This window comes from Monopterus albus, unplaced genomic scaffold (genome assembly GCF_001952655.1).
Source record: "Monopterus albus unplaced genomic scaffold, M_albus_1.0 scaffold99.1, whole genome shotgun sequence".
Taxonomy (NCBI): domain Eukaryota; kingdom Metazoa; phylum Chordata; class Actinopteri; order Synbranchiformes; family Synbranchidae; genus Monopterus; species Monopterus albus.
The window spans coordinates 336,536-353,154 of NW_018127979.1; the positions used below are offsets into that span (position 1 = coordinate 336,536).

General features: G+C 41.5%; 1 protein-coding gene across 1 annotated transcript; it reads left to right on the top strand.

Annotated features, from left to right (window-relative positions):
* Positions 1-320: 320 nt before the first annotated feature.
* LOC109965490 (cohesin subunit SA-2) lies at positions 321-16,289 on the top strand. The gene is made up of 32 exons (XM_020609527.1): positions 321-505; positions 1,150-1,245; positions 1,355-1,442; positions 2,098-2,262; positions 2,432-2,528; positions 2,665-2,744; positions 2,845-2,916; positions 3,951-4,155; positions 4,239-4,378; positions 4,483-4,556; positions 4,665-4,788; positions 4,944-5,042; positions 5,163-5,242; positions 5,330-5,437; positions 5,517-5,643; positions 5,782-5,887; positions 6,833-6,936; positions 7,087-7,179; positions 7,296-7,382; positions 7,722-7,922; positions 8,094-8,170; positions 8,276-8,363; positions 9,187-9,267; positions 9,722-9,814; positions 9,911-10,085; positions 12,303-12,439; positions 13,716-13,817; positions 13,900-14,051; positions 14,141-14,269; positions 14,349-14,539; positions 14,624-14,699; positions 14,788-16,289. The coding sequence occupies exons 2-32, from the start codon at positions 1,196-1,198 to the stop codon at positions 14,912-14,914; spliced, it is 3,528 nt and encodes a 1,175-aa protein (XP_020465183.1). The 5' UTR covers positions 321-505; positions 1,150-1,195; the 3' UTR covers positions 14,915-16,289.
* Positions 16,290-16,619: the final 330 nt, after the last annotated feature.

The following is a 16,619-nucleotide window of genomic DNA, read 5'->3' on the forward strand; positions in this document are numbered from 1 at the left end:
TGGAAAATTTGTAAATCTAGCCTACACTTTTACCAATATGATGGTTAAATGGCTCCTCCTGCTGTTCAATCTATGCAAAATCTTACATCCGGAAATGCCATGACAGCTCCCTGCTGAATTAACAACTACAAGTCAGGTTAATTAAATTAGAGTGCTGTGGTATGCGCAACCAAACTAAACATCCATGAACCATGATCTCGACGGAAGGTATTTGTCACAATCTTCCGGGGGAGGGACTAAAGTATGAACGACCTTTGAGGCAACCCAATCGCATAAGTCCGTTTTGGCTCGCCAACCAATCAGGACGCGTTAGGCTGTCCGGTACCTTGACTGTGAGAGTCGGGGTGAAGAAGGAGCAGCACATTCGTGGAGATATTTGAATTGTTTTGTCTCCTAGCTTTCAGATTTAAATTCACACATCAGTGAGCTTCAAGGAAGAATGAGGAAATGTAAAGAATCCACGTTTGAAAAGTTAAGGGCGACTGACTTGCCTGATTACCCCTCAGTGAGTTTTAATCTTTGTTATGTTGTACACGCCTCAGGAGTAGTTGAGGAAATTACTGCTGATATTTCAGTGTAAAGACATATCAGATAACAAAGTGGTAAGACAGAAGAGTGTCTCTGTCGATTTCCTACTGTTCAACCCTGAAGGGCCGGGATACCACTGTGCCAAAGTGTCCGTGAGCAAGACTTGAACTCATTTCCAGCTGTTCTCAGTGGAGGTGACATGTTAATGCCAGCTGTAACGTTTCTCTCACCCAAGGGAGAGAAATATGTCATGAGTTTTGATGCGACCGTAGAACTCCTGTGAATTGATTAATCAATTCGTCGATTGACAGATAACTAATGTTTAAGCAAAAATCTCAAATGTTTGCTATTTCTGGCTTCTGTAGTTTTGAGCATTTGGTGCTTTCCCTTGTCACATATGATAATAAACAGAACATTGGTCAGACACAACATTTGAAGATGTCACCTTGGTTTCCTGAGAAATTATAACAGACTTTTTTTTCACAATTTACTGGTAATAATTACAGCAACCATCTCTCTCTCTGTGATGCAGGCTTGATATTAATTAGGATATTGGTAATGCAGACCACACTCTCTTTACACTAATTCTCAGGCCAGACATAGATCATTCTGTATTTCCAGATGCAGAGACGCCTTTCTGAGCCTGGTGTAAAGATCTGAGGAGGAGATGATAGCAGAGCCCACACCCACAGCTACATGCAGGCCCTCAGAGGAGACGTAAGCGTCTGCTACAATATATAGACAAGTTATCTCATTAGTTGTCTGTGCATCCTTGACTGTAATTTTTTTCTTGATGCAATCTAACTTCATGTTTTTGACATAACAGTGAGAACGCTCATGATGAGGCAAATTCATCTGGAGCTGTCAATCATTCAGAGGATGAGTCGGGGAATGAGAACAGACAGAAGGGTGTGGTAGGTAACTTCGTGGTGGTTTCACGTAGTTCCTTATCAAAATAGGCCTTTTTCATTGAAGATATTTGGACATGTCACAGCAGGAAAAGTTATTGCAGGGTTGGTTTGGACACTTTAGAGCTGAAACAAATGTTCAGTTAATTAAAATTTGATAGCAAATCATCCTATTTTGATAACTGATTTACAAATGGGCAAACATCTGATTTTAGAATTTTTAAATGTGAGAATTTGCTACTTTTCTTTGTCATGTATGATAATAAACTCAGTGTCTTGGATTGTTGAAGGAATTTGGAGATTTCACTTTGGTCTTTTGGAAATTGTAATTAACATGTTTCAGTGTTTTGTGACATTTAAAAAAACAATGATTAACAGAATCAATAATCTGTAGATTAACTGCTAATAAAAATGAATTGTTAGTTGGAACCCAGATCTTTTAAAATCCTCCTTAATGATATTTTTGCCAGTAATAAATTGCTGGTAGAGTGTGTTGATGCTTGTTAGTGCCCAGGTGGGGAGGGAAGTGAGGTGCCTGACTGATCACCAAGGTACTTTGTCAGTTCAGGATGCAGCACACTGGTGGAAACTCATTCATATGAATCATTTCTAGCATCTGTATTTTCTTTCTTATCTCTCTCATTTTCTTAACCCCTTGCAGAGAAGAAGGAGAAGAGCACACAGCGGCTCAGAGAATGTCAAACGCCAAAGTACCAAAGCCGGCTGTAGCAGTGTTAGCAGAGCAGCAGGCAGCCACAGAAAGAGGAGACATGTGGAGGCTGTCACGCTGTTTGAGGTGGTGACCATGGGCAGGAGTGCCATGCAGGCAAGACAGCTCGCCTCCGTGATAGAAACATGTTTTGACAAAATGTCTAAGAATGGGTTTACTCCTCTTAATTCTTTTTTTTTTTTGTAATTTGCAAGCTCTCAGACAAGCCTCCAATGTCTGTCTCTTTAGAATATTAATATAAATTCACTTGCTGTTATTTGAGCAGGTGGTGATAGATGACTGGATCGAGGCATATGTGACGGACAGAGATTCTGCTCTCCTCGATCTCATCAGCTTCTTCATCCAATGCTCTGGATGCAAAGGCAAGTGGACAGCACATATGCACATCTGCAAATTCCTGCTAACACACACACACACACACACACACACACACACACACACATATATACATGCAGAACACACAGACACAAGTCTACGTTTCTTTTCCATCTTTTGCAGGTGTGGTCACAGCAGAGATGTGTCAGAGCAGAGAATACAGCGATGATGTGATGAGTAAGATGGTTGAGGACATGGATGAGGTACAAGCTCTTCAGTCTTTGTCTCCTCCTGTGCCTCTTGTTGTTACAGCAGTGTTAACGCTTTGAACTAAAACTGTATGATGGTGTGTGTGTGTTTCAGGTTGTTGGTGTGCAGTACAAAAAGTTTCTAGCTTTTCCATGGATCCTCACTGTCACCTGGCCCATGGATACAGTCAGTAGTGCTGCTTCCTGTACTTGTCCTAACGCTCGTATATAAAGTAACTGATGTTTTAACATAAGTGCCAACTTCCAGTTATTGGAGGGTCTCATTTCTATTGAATTATCAACCTATGATGTGTCTGAAATCACTTGCTCATTCAGTTATTCCCCACATAATATTCCACCTAAAAACTCAAATGCACTCGTCTGTTAGAAGTCTACAATTCCATTGTGGAAGTTTAAATGCTTTGGGCACTAAATGTTTTCCAGGAATGATGTTTTTGACTCAGTGACTGTGGCTCAGTAGGTGGAGCAGGTTGTCCATTAATCACAGTGTTAGTTTGATCCCTGACTCCTGCAGCCCACATGCTGACATGTCCCTGGGCAAGACACTGAACCTCAGGTTGCTCCTGGTGAGTCAGGTCAGCCCCTTGCACAGCAGTGCCCTTACCCTCTGTGTGAGAGAGGTGAAGATTCTAAAGCAGTCCATTTACCATGATGTACTGAGTTCAGTGTTCCAGTGCAATGTGTTGTATTTCTGTCTCAGTTACTCTCACTCCCACCTGGAAGCTGTTTACAGACCGAGTTACTGAGCAGATGAGAAGTTAAAGAACCTGTTGTGAAACGAGTGGCTTGAGCTGGAAAACTGACACTTACTGTCTGTTACTGTGTATGTGACACTGCACTTTATCAGCAGTCACTGCAGTGCATACAAAAGCATGAGTTTACAGTGTTATACTACTTAATGATACTGTATTTTGCTCTTTTGTACCTGGTTTTTGTATCTGTTTCTTGATTGTAAGCCTAGCACTGAAAAAGCATAATTTTATACAACATAAATAGACATTGTTCTCCCCCTCTTGTCATTTAAGCTTTCTTTTTTCCCTTGTAACTCAACAGATATGCAATTATTTTAAACTCTTCTGTGATCCCTCATGGTGTCATTTTGCACCAATAAATTCCTTCACATTAGGAAAGTAGAGATGCTAAGTAACCGACCCTGCAGCTAACTTTAACTCCTTTCCTCACTCCCCCTCTCTACTGCAGGACAGTGTGGAGTATCCTCTCATACAGTCTGGACCGTATGGCCGCTGGTTTCACTCTGAGTTCTGTGACTTTGTGTCACTCCTGGTGGCTCAGTGTCAGCACAGCGTCATCTTTGACAGTTACCTGATGAGCACCCTCATCTCACTGCTCACAGAGCTGTCAAACTCCTACGTACGAGCCTTCAGACACACCTGCACGCTGGCAGGTAGGTGACAGAAAACATGCAAACACATACAGTAAATGCATCCAGAAGACTAATCTGTGGTCGTTGTGTACATCACTGATAAGCGGTGAAGCTGCTGAGCTCTCTCATCAGCGCGGCTCTGAGCCTGAGTGCTGGCATTGAAAACAGTCAGAAACTCTACGAGGTGCAAAAGACAAAGAAAAGCAAGCCACAGCTGGAGAAGACACAGAAGAAGATCACCGAGGTAAGACCTACCTGACTGTGTAGAGGGGAATTTAGAAGCTAATGTGAATAAGTCACGTCAGTGTCACTGTGTGGCTTCGGCGTGCTTTTCCTTGTGCCCCTCAGCTGCAGGAGAAGAGGACAGAGATAGAGAGCATGATGGACATTATCTTCAAAGGCGTTTTTCTGAAAAGATATTGGTAAATTTGCCTAATTCTCGCTGACATCGTGGTTCCAGCTTAGCTCTCCATGTGCATTTGACCATTATTTAACTTGGTGTTGAGCTGATTTTGTTTGTGCCCGTGCAGCGACGTGCTTCCAGAAATTCGCTCTATCTGTATGGAGGAGTTGGGTTTGTGGATGAAGCTCTACAGTTCTGCGTTTCTCAGTGATAGCTACCTCAAATACATGGGCTGGATGATGTATGACAAGGTAAACGGCAGCAAACGCACAATGTAACAAAATGCTATGTAGCACAAAAATAACACTACGACAGCCATGTTAATTTGGTGAATATTTTTAAAAAGCTTTACTGCTGTACATTGCAATAGAATGAATAAATGGTGTGTCTGTGAATCATCTTTCAGGTACCAGATGTGCGTCTCAAGTGTGTGTTAAGTCTGCAGGGTTTGTATGCAGATCCTCTGCTCGTGTCCAAACTAGACTTGTTCACCAGCCGGTTCAAGGTAACAATCCTGCTTTGTTGATGAGGAAATTTGTTGATTCACAAAACTATAAAAAAAATATTGATTAATGCAGGATTCAACAGACAGGTATGTGTAAGTTTGTGTGTGCTCATGTTCCAGGACCGAATGATCTCCATGACCCTAGATAAGGACACTGAAGTGGCAGTGCAGACCATGAAACTACTGGTTCTTATCTCTAAGTGCGTCACCTGCCTGTTTGTTGTTCTTGTTTCCAGTCATGTTTATTGGTTGGCTACTAATGTTTTTTGCATCAAACATCTTCTCAGAACATCTGATGATGTGCTCAGTGCGGAGGACTACAAGCAGCTCCTCCAGTTTGTTTACTCCTCACAGCGCCCTCTGGCAGCCACCGCAGGGGAGCTGCTCTTCTCAAGGTACGCTGAGCTCCACTGCAAAACAAACCAACAAACGTAGTTAATTAGTGTTTACCTGAATATTATTGCTCTCTCTCAGGCTTCTCGACACTGTAGCTCCTGCATCAGATACTCAGGATGGAATGAATGGGGAGGAGGAGGGAGCACAAAAACAGCAAACATTTGCTAGACTGAAGGCTCTGCTGCAGTTCTATCGGGAGTCTAAGGTGAAATCCACCAGCTGTTTCAATTAAAGCCGCTTGTTTTAGTAAAGAAAACAACACGGACTTAGGACACATTACAGCACATTATTAAAAGGTGCTGGTGTTAATAGTGCTTTAACACATCTGTGTGTGTGTGTGCAGCTGCATAAGCATGTGGTGTACCTGGTGGATAGTCTGTGGGACTGTGGTGGAGCTCTGCTGAAGGACTGGCCCGCGCTCACATCTATACTGCTGCAGGACAGTCCAGGTTGGAAAATGTCTGTCTTTGTGGTAGAGGAGGTAGGAGGCACCATTTACAGTACCTAGTGTTTAGCAGACGTACCCACTAGGAGGTGCAGCCATACTGGAGTGTGACATAAAGCATCATCTGAATTCCTTGTTTTTTTTTCATTGGATGATTCTAAAGATACTTTTTTGTTTTGTTTTTTTAGCAAGTCTGCTAGGGGTGTGATGATTCTCCAAAGGCACAATGCAGTTCAGGCTTGGGCTTTGTTAACGGATAAGGCTGGTCTTTTTCTATATTAACAGTATTTTCAACAATCCCCATACAGAGGCTAAAACCAACAGTGTTTGTTACGAATATCCAGAGATATTGTGCATCAGCATTTGACTCTCGCTTACTTCAGATGCTATAAAAAGTAATGGGCATTTTGGGGCAGCATTTAAAAAAATGATCAGGGTCTGCTGTTTTGTAATGAGGAGACGTGTCACCCAGTACAGTGGTGTGTTTCCCTGACATGTCTTTAATAGTTTTTGACAGACGTTAACCTGAGTAGAGGCAAATCATTGTTGGTTTTAGTCTCTGTATGAGAAATGTTGAAAATACTGTCAATAATACCGGCCGTATCCTTTTAATTCGCCAACATTTTGGAACACTAAAGAGAAGAACACTAAACACAGGTTACAAACTGAATAAAAAATTGTGATTTACATGTTATAGTGTTGTGTGAAATGAAAGAGAGAGAGAGAGAGAGAGAGAGCGAGGGGTCGCAGTCCTGTCTTCTGGTATCATGTTTTTATTGTTTCTGTATGGTATCGCGGTTTTTATCTTTGGTTCAGAACTGTTACGCCTCTAAAGTGAACCCTGATCAGCGTGTTTCAGTGACTAGATGATGCTGTGTTTTGTTTCCATTTAAGATTTGGAGCACATCTGTAGCTGTTATTTTATTACGTATGGTGTGTGTGTTTGTAGGTCTTACTCAGGCAGAACAAGCCGTGCTTGTAGAGATTTTAGTGGCATCGGTGCGTCAGGCCTCGGAGGGACCTGCTCTGGTCGGGAGGACCGGTGTGAGGAAGGTCAGTGGAAGAAAAGTTTCCATGTATGAAACTGTCCTGTTGAAATATAAGACAGTGATGAGTTTGGCATCACCTTAAATTTACTGCAGTACAAGTGTTGGAGCATGGGAGTTTGAAATGATAAAGAACTGTGGTTACTTCATGTTCCAGGTAATGAGCTCCAGAGAAAAGAAAACTCAGGTTGATGACTGTACTAAGTTCACTGAACATTTCCTCGTGGTGCTTCCAAAGTTACTGACCAAGGTGTTTGTTTATTCCACACACGTTTGTTGGATTTTTGCATTTATTCACATCTTTGAGCTGCAGTTAACTCCTGGGCATTACATTATGACAGTGTCTGTTTTCTGATGCTTTGGTAGTTTTCAGGCAGCTGGGACATTGTTGCCTCCCTGATGAAGATTCCCCAGTATTTCCTCCCTGAGTGTCCTCAGGCTGAAAACACACAGGTCTGCTCCTGACCTTTTCAACTTTCAGCATAAAATATATATCATGAAAAATGAAATAAATCTCTCACCTTTTATAGTTTTTTGTCACCAACAGTAGAGTGTTTGACCAAAGTAATGAAGTCATGAAATAAAAGTTGAAGTTTATTTTGTTAAGCTGAAAAACAGTGAGAAGCAGAAAATACTTTGTAATGTATTTTTAGATAAATTACTGGAATTACTAATCAAAAAATACTTTCTTCAGCACTGTCAATAGGGTGCAGCTGGTCTTTATTTGCCAAAGTTATTATTAACTGACAGATTAGCAGATTAACTGGTGTTGCTCTTATTCCTCTACCTCAGGTGGTGTCCCGCCTGTTGGCACAGATGGGAGCAGTCCTGGATCTCCACTCGGGCCCTGCTGTCCTGGAAGCAACGGCCCGCACATATCTCAGTCTCTGTGGGGAGGAAACGAGCTGGAGCTCTATGACCCGAGCTGCCAGAGACGCTCTGGTCCAGCGCTGGGTGGGGCAGCTGACAACACTGCTGGATGACTTGCTAAAGGTGAGGTGTACATATGGCCAAAATTATGCAGATGTTTGTATGTGTGGTTTTGTCCTGGTGAATTTTGTTGATTCGGGTTAGTGACAGATTTACAGTATGCCTGTGATGATCGTATTCACATCTTGAACATCTGAACAACAATAAAAGTTCACTTTTATTCCTTTGTTGTAGGGTGACAGTTTCTCTGCTGATAATGACAAAACTGGAGAAGTTTTAGCCACATTGAAGAAACTCCGAACTTTTCATAAGTAAGTCTTTCAACTTGTTCATAATAAAGTGTGAGCCATCAATCTTCTGTCAGTATACTGGAACCTACTGGCTGTAATTGTCTGGTAATGTCCGTGTTGTTGTAGCTGTCATGACCTCTCTCAGTGGAATCTGTTTAAGCTGCTGTCGCCTCTCCTGTCAACGGAGAGCAGCCAGGGAGGAGCGCCACCTGAGGTACCACCAGTCTGCTCGGACTGTAGCCACTGATAAGTTAAAGCTACTCTGGTTAATTTCTTTTCATCCTAGAGGGTCAACTGAGACACCAAACTGACATCATAAGCTGCTCCCTACTGCCCCTCCCATCATGTCCTATTTCCTAGCGATAACGTAAAAGACAGATGCCTGGTTGGAGCAAATTAACAAGATGCAGCCTCCAGTCTAAAACTAGTGTTAGCTGACTAACAAGTGAATATGTTGGACCAGTAGAACTCTTTGGTTACTGCTAATGTGACACAAAGCACTAACGTTACATTACTCCCAAATGAAAATCATCTTACTTCAATACAAAGGTAAAATCATGACCATCCTAGGTGACTAATGTTACCAAAACAAACGCGTTAGCTGTAGACGCTAACACATCCAGAAGGAAGAACGCCACATCTGAATCAAATCCGATGGCTTCTTTTAACACTCTCCAGCTGAACAAGTCAAACTGATGTTAATCCTGTCTTTGTCCCACCCTCTCTGTGCAACAGAACATGATCTCTTCAGTCTGGGAGCCCCTGTTTTATACTCCTCCACGGCCAGCTGAAATAAATACTAGTGTTTTGAAAAACGCTGTTCATAACCTTCACTAGGTGGCAGGCGGGGCTGATTTACAGGCTGTACTGGAACAACAACACCAGAAGGGCTGTGGACAGCAGTGTCATGGGGGTGGGGGGATGGGGTAGTGTAGGCAATGTGTAATGTCCCTTGACTTCTCTAAGTGATTTGGACTTTTTTGTCCACAGTTTTTCTGGTGTCCTTAGTCTCTTTCTCTCTCCCCGTTTGTGTGAAGGTGCTGCTGGAAGTACTGCAGTGTTCATGTTACTGCGTGCTCTGGTCACTCAACACAAGTCGGGAAACTCTCACCTCCAGAGTGAGTTACATCTGTTTTAATAAGCTCTCTTACCTAGCATGAGCATAAAGTTGTAAAATATTGAACATTAATGGAAAAAAAACATTTTATGTATATTCCCAAAATCAATATTCTATATTTTATAAACTTTTAAAACCAGTTTAATCCAGTAACCTCATTCATAATTTACATACTTTAAAAAAATGAAACAAAGCGACCTACAGTATGTTACATACACTACATACTCTCAGTTGTCAGTTTATTAAATACACAAAGCTAAAACTAGTGCAGTGTAATACATCGGTCCTGCAATGAATTCTCCCTTCATGAAGGTGATAATGTTCACTGGATTTCTGCAGAATGTTAACCCCTCCTCTAGAAACACTGTAGATAATTGCATAATTATACGTAAAGCAAAGTACAGAAATGCGGCACAGTTTGTCACACATCTGTTTTCGTGTGTGTGTGTGTTTAGGAGAAGGCTGTGGCCCAGAGGCTCCAGTTACGTCTGTTCTGTGAGAGCAGCCAGCGTTGTCTCTCTCACGCTGACCACAGTGTGCAGCAACAGGTGCAACAGGAAACACTAAATGATGATTTTAGCTATCTGGGCACCATTTCCTGGTTCTTCTTGACCTGTTAACTTCTTCTCATTTTTCCAATTTAGGCTTTTGTAGGTGTCTGCGACCTCCTGACAGCTCATTCCTACCAGTTCCACCTATGGGACCCCACCTCATTCGGTCCACTGCTCTACACTCCCAGTCTCAAACTGCAGAGGGCGCTGTTGACCTTTACATGCACACATGTCTTTGTTGGAGCAGACTGTGACAGTCAGAGCAGAGGTGAGGCCTCAGCCTGTTTCACTTTCATGCAGGTCTTAATCTGTATTGAATTGCAGACTTAAAGTCCCCTTCAGCTCAAAATGTGTTTTGCTTTTAATTTTCTTCACTCAGGTGTTTGAGCTTAGAATGACATATGTAGAGTTTGATACATGAAGGCTTGAGAAGGGGGGGAATTTTCTCTGTGCGCTCCGTAAATCTGAGTTTAAGACATGTATGTACGAGCGGGATTGTATGACACCACGGTTAGTTTGGAGGCCAGTCATGGATCAAAACACTTAAACCAGCATGGTACTGAAACCTGAACCCTCCAGTGCACAAATACTGAGAGAGGACATTTCAGTGAAGTATGAACAGTCCAGTATTTAATAGTTGAACCTTTTAAATGGAAAGGAAAAAAATCATATTCAGACTGTGGATGGTTTTTCAGTAAGGTGGAGGAGCTGTAGCAGTGATGCTCTATTGTACAGGTCCTGTATTTTCAAACTAATTACCTGGACGGTTTCAACATAAATTCCTAAAAATCAGCTGGTATTTAGCTCTTAATTACCAGGATATTTCCAAGAAAGGTCTATGTGGTTTAGTTCAGGTGATAACTAAACTGCATAATGTAGTGTCCATTATGTTATATGCTATGGAATTTCAAATTCTCAACAGATATATCTGACATATTTCGCCCTATTTTCCACCTTTAAGAAGTGACTCAGTGTGCACATTTTAAAAATCTAATTAAGAATTTTATTTTTTATTATTTTTCACTTGCCTGTGACATGGTTTTCGTTGTTTTCTCTAAAACTTGAGTACTTCGATTACAACTAAAAGTAATGTCCCCTGGGGGACTAACTAAATAAGATTATTTAGTTAGGTGGTTCCCAACTTAGGGGTCAGGTCCCAAAGGGTCATACATCTATGGGGCCTTGTACAGGGCCACAAAAAGTCTTTAAAAATTGTCATCATGTTTCTTCATGTAAAATCTTAAACTGAAAAGAAACTACAGCTGTAAAACAAATGCAGTGGAGTAAAAAGTACAGCCTTTTCCCTTTGAACAGATGTGGAGTACTCAAGTAAAGTACAAGCACTGAATAAATGTACGCTGTTGTACTCTGTAACAGTCCCTGGCCAGGACTGAACTGAGCATTGTTTAACTCTTCATATAAATATATCCATCTGCCTCGTGTGTGTTTGACAAACGCGTACCCAGGCAGTGCGCACGCCACCCACCCAGAAACCACAGTAGGTGGCGCTCTCACTCTACCAGAGCAGCATCCACTTTCCTGGGCCTCCTGTGTTCTGAGTGATTCAGTGTCGCAGCTCGCCAGGGTAAAACCACGCAGATATGAAATGCACAGCCACACATTTGGCTTAATAAGTCAGAGCTGCCTGCTGACTGTAAATAGGATCTGATTTCCAACCTGACCTGACAATTGACCCTCAATTACAAAGGAAGCTTTGTTAATATCCTCCGACTGAAACAGGTTGACTAATTTGTATGAGGGGTGATGGACTTTGTTATGCAAAGTGATGCAGCTTGTAAATCGATGACGACAGTGTGTTTTAAAATGAGAAAAACAAGATTAATGTGTTGGATGGGGGGTGTTCTCTTTGTGAAATCCTGCACCTATGAATTCATTCATGGCTGACTATAACTAAGCATTTTATTATATTTGCAGTAGCTTCTACTTTCAGACACATATTGCATCCAAATATGGGAGAGTCCAGGGAAGTCAATAACTGTCCTGGTGGGAAAATCCTGAACCAAATACAATATGGGATTATTGGTTTTTGAACATGTAATAAAACGCTATTGTTTTATTGGATTTGCCTGGTAACGGTTTTGTCATACAGACAGTGTTTTCTATTAGCTGCTGGATCAGAGATCACTCAGAGGGCAACGGCACCGAGTTAAATCATAAAATCAGGGCAATCTCTTTCCGTGAGAAAATTCCATTAACTCTGGCTCACCTCCGAGCCTATTTTATTAGCTCTGTGAAAGATTGAAGCCACATGGTGTCACAACCATAACTCTAGTCTTATGTTATCTTTGATTTCCACCTGCTAAAGCCATTGTCCTGAAACTAACCAAAACACTTTTCTGCCACGGCTTTGTTCTTTTCTTTCTGTTATGATTAATCACTCTTCTTACTTCGCCCCCTTCCCCTCCCCCCGCTCTCAACCACTTTACATCCAACCACATGCTTCAACTCCATCTGGCTCCCTCAGCCAGTAAAAACTCTGAGGTGGAGAGGCTCGAGGACCTCCACAGACGGAGAAATCTGCTTGCGGCCTACTGCAAACTGATCGTACACGGAGTGCTGGAGATGAGCATGGCAGCTGAAGTCTTCATGTACTACATGAAGGTAAAAGTTGTCTGTAAAGGACTAGTTCATAATGTGGGAAACACACATATTTGCTTTTCTGCAGAGTTACATGAAAAGATCATTGTTGTCTGCAGTGGTGAAAGTAACTAAGTACATTTACTCAAGTACTGTACTTAAGTACAATTTTGAGGTATCTGTACTTCAGTTTTTTCATTCTCTGCTACTTCATTCTTTGACTTTATTACATTTCAGAGGCAAATATTGTACTTTTTTACTCCACTATTTATTTTCTAACTTTAGTTACGTTTCAGAACCAGAATAATGAAAAAATACAGTATGAATATAAGACTTTACTGAACTCAGGCGGATAAATGACAAGCTACTTAGCTCATACTTTGGATTAAACAAACAAACTTTAGAGGTGCATGGAAGCGGATTCTGTCACCTTCTGACAGTCCCAGGCTGAATGCTTCCGTCTGGTTCCAGTCTTTATGCTAAGTTAATATAATCGGCCCCTGGCTCTGTCCTATGTATTACCATTATGCTCGAACTCTAAGCATCTGATTTTATGAAAATTAATTACCTGCCCATCGCTGACAAACCCAGAGCGATGTCTGAAAAAACTAACTGCTGTTCTGAAGGCATTTCCAGGGTCTCTGCTAAATGGGGAATAAAGTTTTACCTGTTATCTCAAAACAAAGATGGTTGCCAGGAATCTTGAGTAAACATTAAATATTTTATTATCAGTCATTCACTCGGTTATCTCTGTTAGGTTCACCAAGCTGAAAGTAATGCATTCTAATATAAAAGTTGTTATAAATTCTCCCTTCATGAAGGTGATGATCAGTTTTTATTAACACTTTTTTGTATACAAGGTTTGGTAGTTTAATTTATAAAGCGCTCAAATTATTGTAGTGGAGTAAAAGTATGATTTTTTTTTTTCCTCTGACATGTTGTGGAGTAGAGGTTTTCTAGAAAAGTAGTACCTAAACCAGAGCAAGTGAACAGTCACATTCCACCACTGATGTAGATATTGTCATAACTTTGAGATGTTGATTTAAATTTGTGGTGATTTTGGAGGCTGTAGAGCTTGTGCTGCTTTTAAATTATACAGCATGATACAGAGGAGTGGGTTTAACAGAATACATGTATTATTCCATTATAACAGACAACTATGGCAGTAAAATACATGTGGGATCGATATACTCATACTGTAGAACTCTGCAGGATTTTTGCATTTTGCAAAATATGAAATGATTCCTTTGAGGCTAATTAAGTACTACAGGTCTCCCAAACTCTCCTTCTTTGTCCCCAGTATTACAACGACTTTGGAGACATCATCAAGGAGACGATACATAGGACCAGACAGATGGATAAAGTAGAGTGTGCTCGAACGTTGGCGCTCTGTTTGCAGCAGGTATGGTCGCTCCATACATATCCCCCCCAAAAAAATCAACTCAGCTGAACGTCACTGACAAGGTTTTCTCTGTGCTCTCCAGCTGTTTGTGCGTCTTAAGAAGGAGCAGGAGCGAGGTGGCGGGACTCAGCCAGCAGTCCAGACCTTCACTTGCATCAAAGAACTGGCCAGGCGCTTCAGCCTTACCTTCGGGGACCTTGTCAAGTATCGCGAGTGCATCGTCATGATCCACAGGTCAGCATGAGATTGTTTCTCAGTACTTGAATTCTTTTTTATGGGTTTTTATGCTTGAACTGTGCGAGTCTGTTTGTTAATATTTACAGGAACAGCATAGAATTTGTGTTTCAAAAGCTTAGCCAGACCCCTGGCACACCTACACCCCCCCACCTCTCCTTCCTGACCATCCTCACTGAGTTCTCAAGCAAACTGCTCAAACCAGACAAGAAGACTGTGTAAGTGCTGCATGCAACACACCGTATTATTTCTAAAACCTACATATGGCATTCTGAAAGTCTAAACATGTCCGCTCAGGTTTTCCTACCTGCAGAAGCACACTGCAAAGCACATTACTGACCTGAGAGAGGAGTGCTGGCAGCCACTTATCTTCTATCGTGCCTCCCTGTTGGCTGCGGCTGAACTGGAGGATGCTGTGTCCCATGTTAGCTCTGATAAGAAGCCCTACCTGCTCAATCGCCCTCCCGCCTACAGACAAAAACTAGAAGGTACTACATTAAACAACACTGACTTTTATGTCATCATCTACACGTACCAGCTGCATCATGTGTGCATCTGCTTTTGTTTTTAAGGCAGCAAGTTCCCCTGTTCATTCAGTCCGACTGATTCCAGAGTAAGCGTAGCTCACAGGCCCAGCTTCAGTCAAAGGTGAGGCTCAAGAATGTTACTGCACATTCACATTCGTGTTCATAAAAAAAAAGTCTTCATCTTACTGTGACCTCTGCTCATTCCACAGCCATCAGAGGGCAACTGATATGGATCCACTTTCCATCCCCCTGGAAGCTCCTGCAAAGAGACTGGGCACTGAGGGATCTGTCCTGAGCAGCAGCAGTGAGGGTGACACTGTGGAGGTTGAACTGTAAGTAACGTCGGTGCTCCTGTATGGACAGCAAGACCCCATAAACTCTTTTGTACCTTTGTAACTAGTGTCAAGTTATTGTATGATTCTGTTTTTCTTACTTTTGACAAATCCCATGAAAAGACCAAAACCAGCAAGGATAGTTTAGCATGACCTTGCTTATTCTTCTGTATTAAAGTATTAAAACTCTGGGTGCCATTTACCTTTATTACCATAAATATAGGTATTGTATTTGAGAGTCGATTCCGCATACAACACGCTGCGGCCATACTCACTAGATCCAAATCTAGCTGTGAAAATAGTCTATGACAAATGCAGCATTTGCTCTTGTGTGAGTAATTTTAGCTAAACACTACAGTGCCTGGTTGTTTTAGGACAACTTGGGCCTTTAAAACAGGAAACTGTATTTCTATATTCATGTTTAAAGGTTTAGTAGGTCTTTTCATGGAATTTGCTGAGAATGACATATATATATGTGTGTATATATAATCACCAGCCCTATTCTTCAAATAATGTCGGTTTATATTTGAATAAGGTGAAATATGTTTCACTTACACTACTTCAATTTGAGAATGAAGTGTATCAGTGTGTATATAGTGTCTTCTTAACCAGCATAAGCTTCACTGTAGACTGTACTGGAATGTTATACGAAATGATCCATATTTTCATTTTTCCTCTGGATCACACTCAGGTATTATCCGGGGTCCATTAAGAAATACAGAATGCTGTCCTGCCTGCCAGGTCATGATTGCCCTGTATGGGAAATGATTGTGTTAAAGTAAGATCAAAAGAGATGTCCTGGTTCGATATTATGTACCATATCAGCACTGATCTGGGCATTTCCCACAGGATAAGTAGCAGCTAGATCCATTTCCGATCACTTTTAGAACTAGTGTCTTATATTTGAACAGACTCACTCTCATTTTTGAGATGTGCATCATGCAACCGACACGCTGCAATATTGATCGATCGGTAGTGGGAACCTGAAGCCTGGTTTTAGCTTCAGGTTCATTTTTTCGGAGCTATGCGTGTAAAATGCTCCAGTATAGCTCCGGTATAGACACAAACAACAAACCTCCCACAGTGTGCATGTGAGATGTTACTCACCGTGTACTCTGTGCTTTCGGTGTAGACATGCTGAGTTTTTATGCTTTTGTCCAGTGGTGCTACGACAGCTGCAACAAGGATATCTAAACTGGACTGTTACACAAACTGTGTTCACACATAGATATGAAGTAGTAGTTAGTACCTACCCTGTACTGAATCTGCAGTTCTGAGTGTGTCCAGCTCCCGGTTATTCTTTCATTCATATCAATAATTTAAGATAATAAACTTAATATTTTGGAACAGGACCTGATCCAGTATTTGGATCATGAAGCTCCTGAAAAATACAGTGTGTCAGATTAATTTCAGTTTCAGTATGCCAGCTATTTAATGAACATTTACTGTAGGTAAATATAAGTATTGGATTGGAATCGATAAAGGAGTCTGATCGGTATCTGGGTCAAAAAAAACGAACTGGGACATCCCTACTAGAAACTCCTTGTGTATTACTGTATAACCACAATTCCCCGGGCTGCAACATGTTCAGGTAACACTTTATTTTACATGCCTGCTGTTGCCTAATAATTTCTTGAACATTTCCTGTAAAGAACTGTGTACTTTGGTGCTAATTATCTGGAATTTACCAACCTGTAAAATTAAATGTT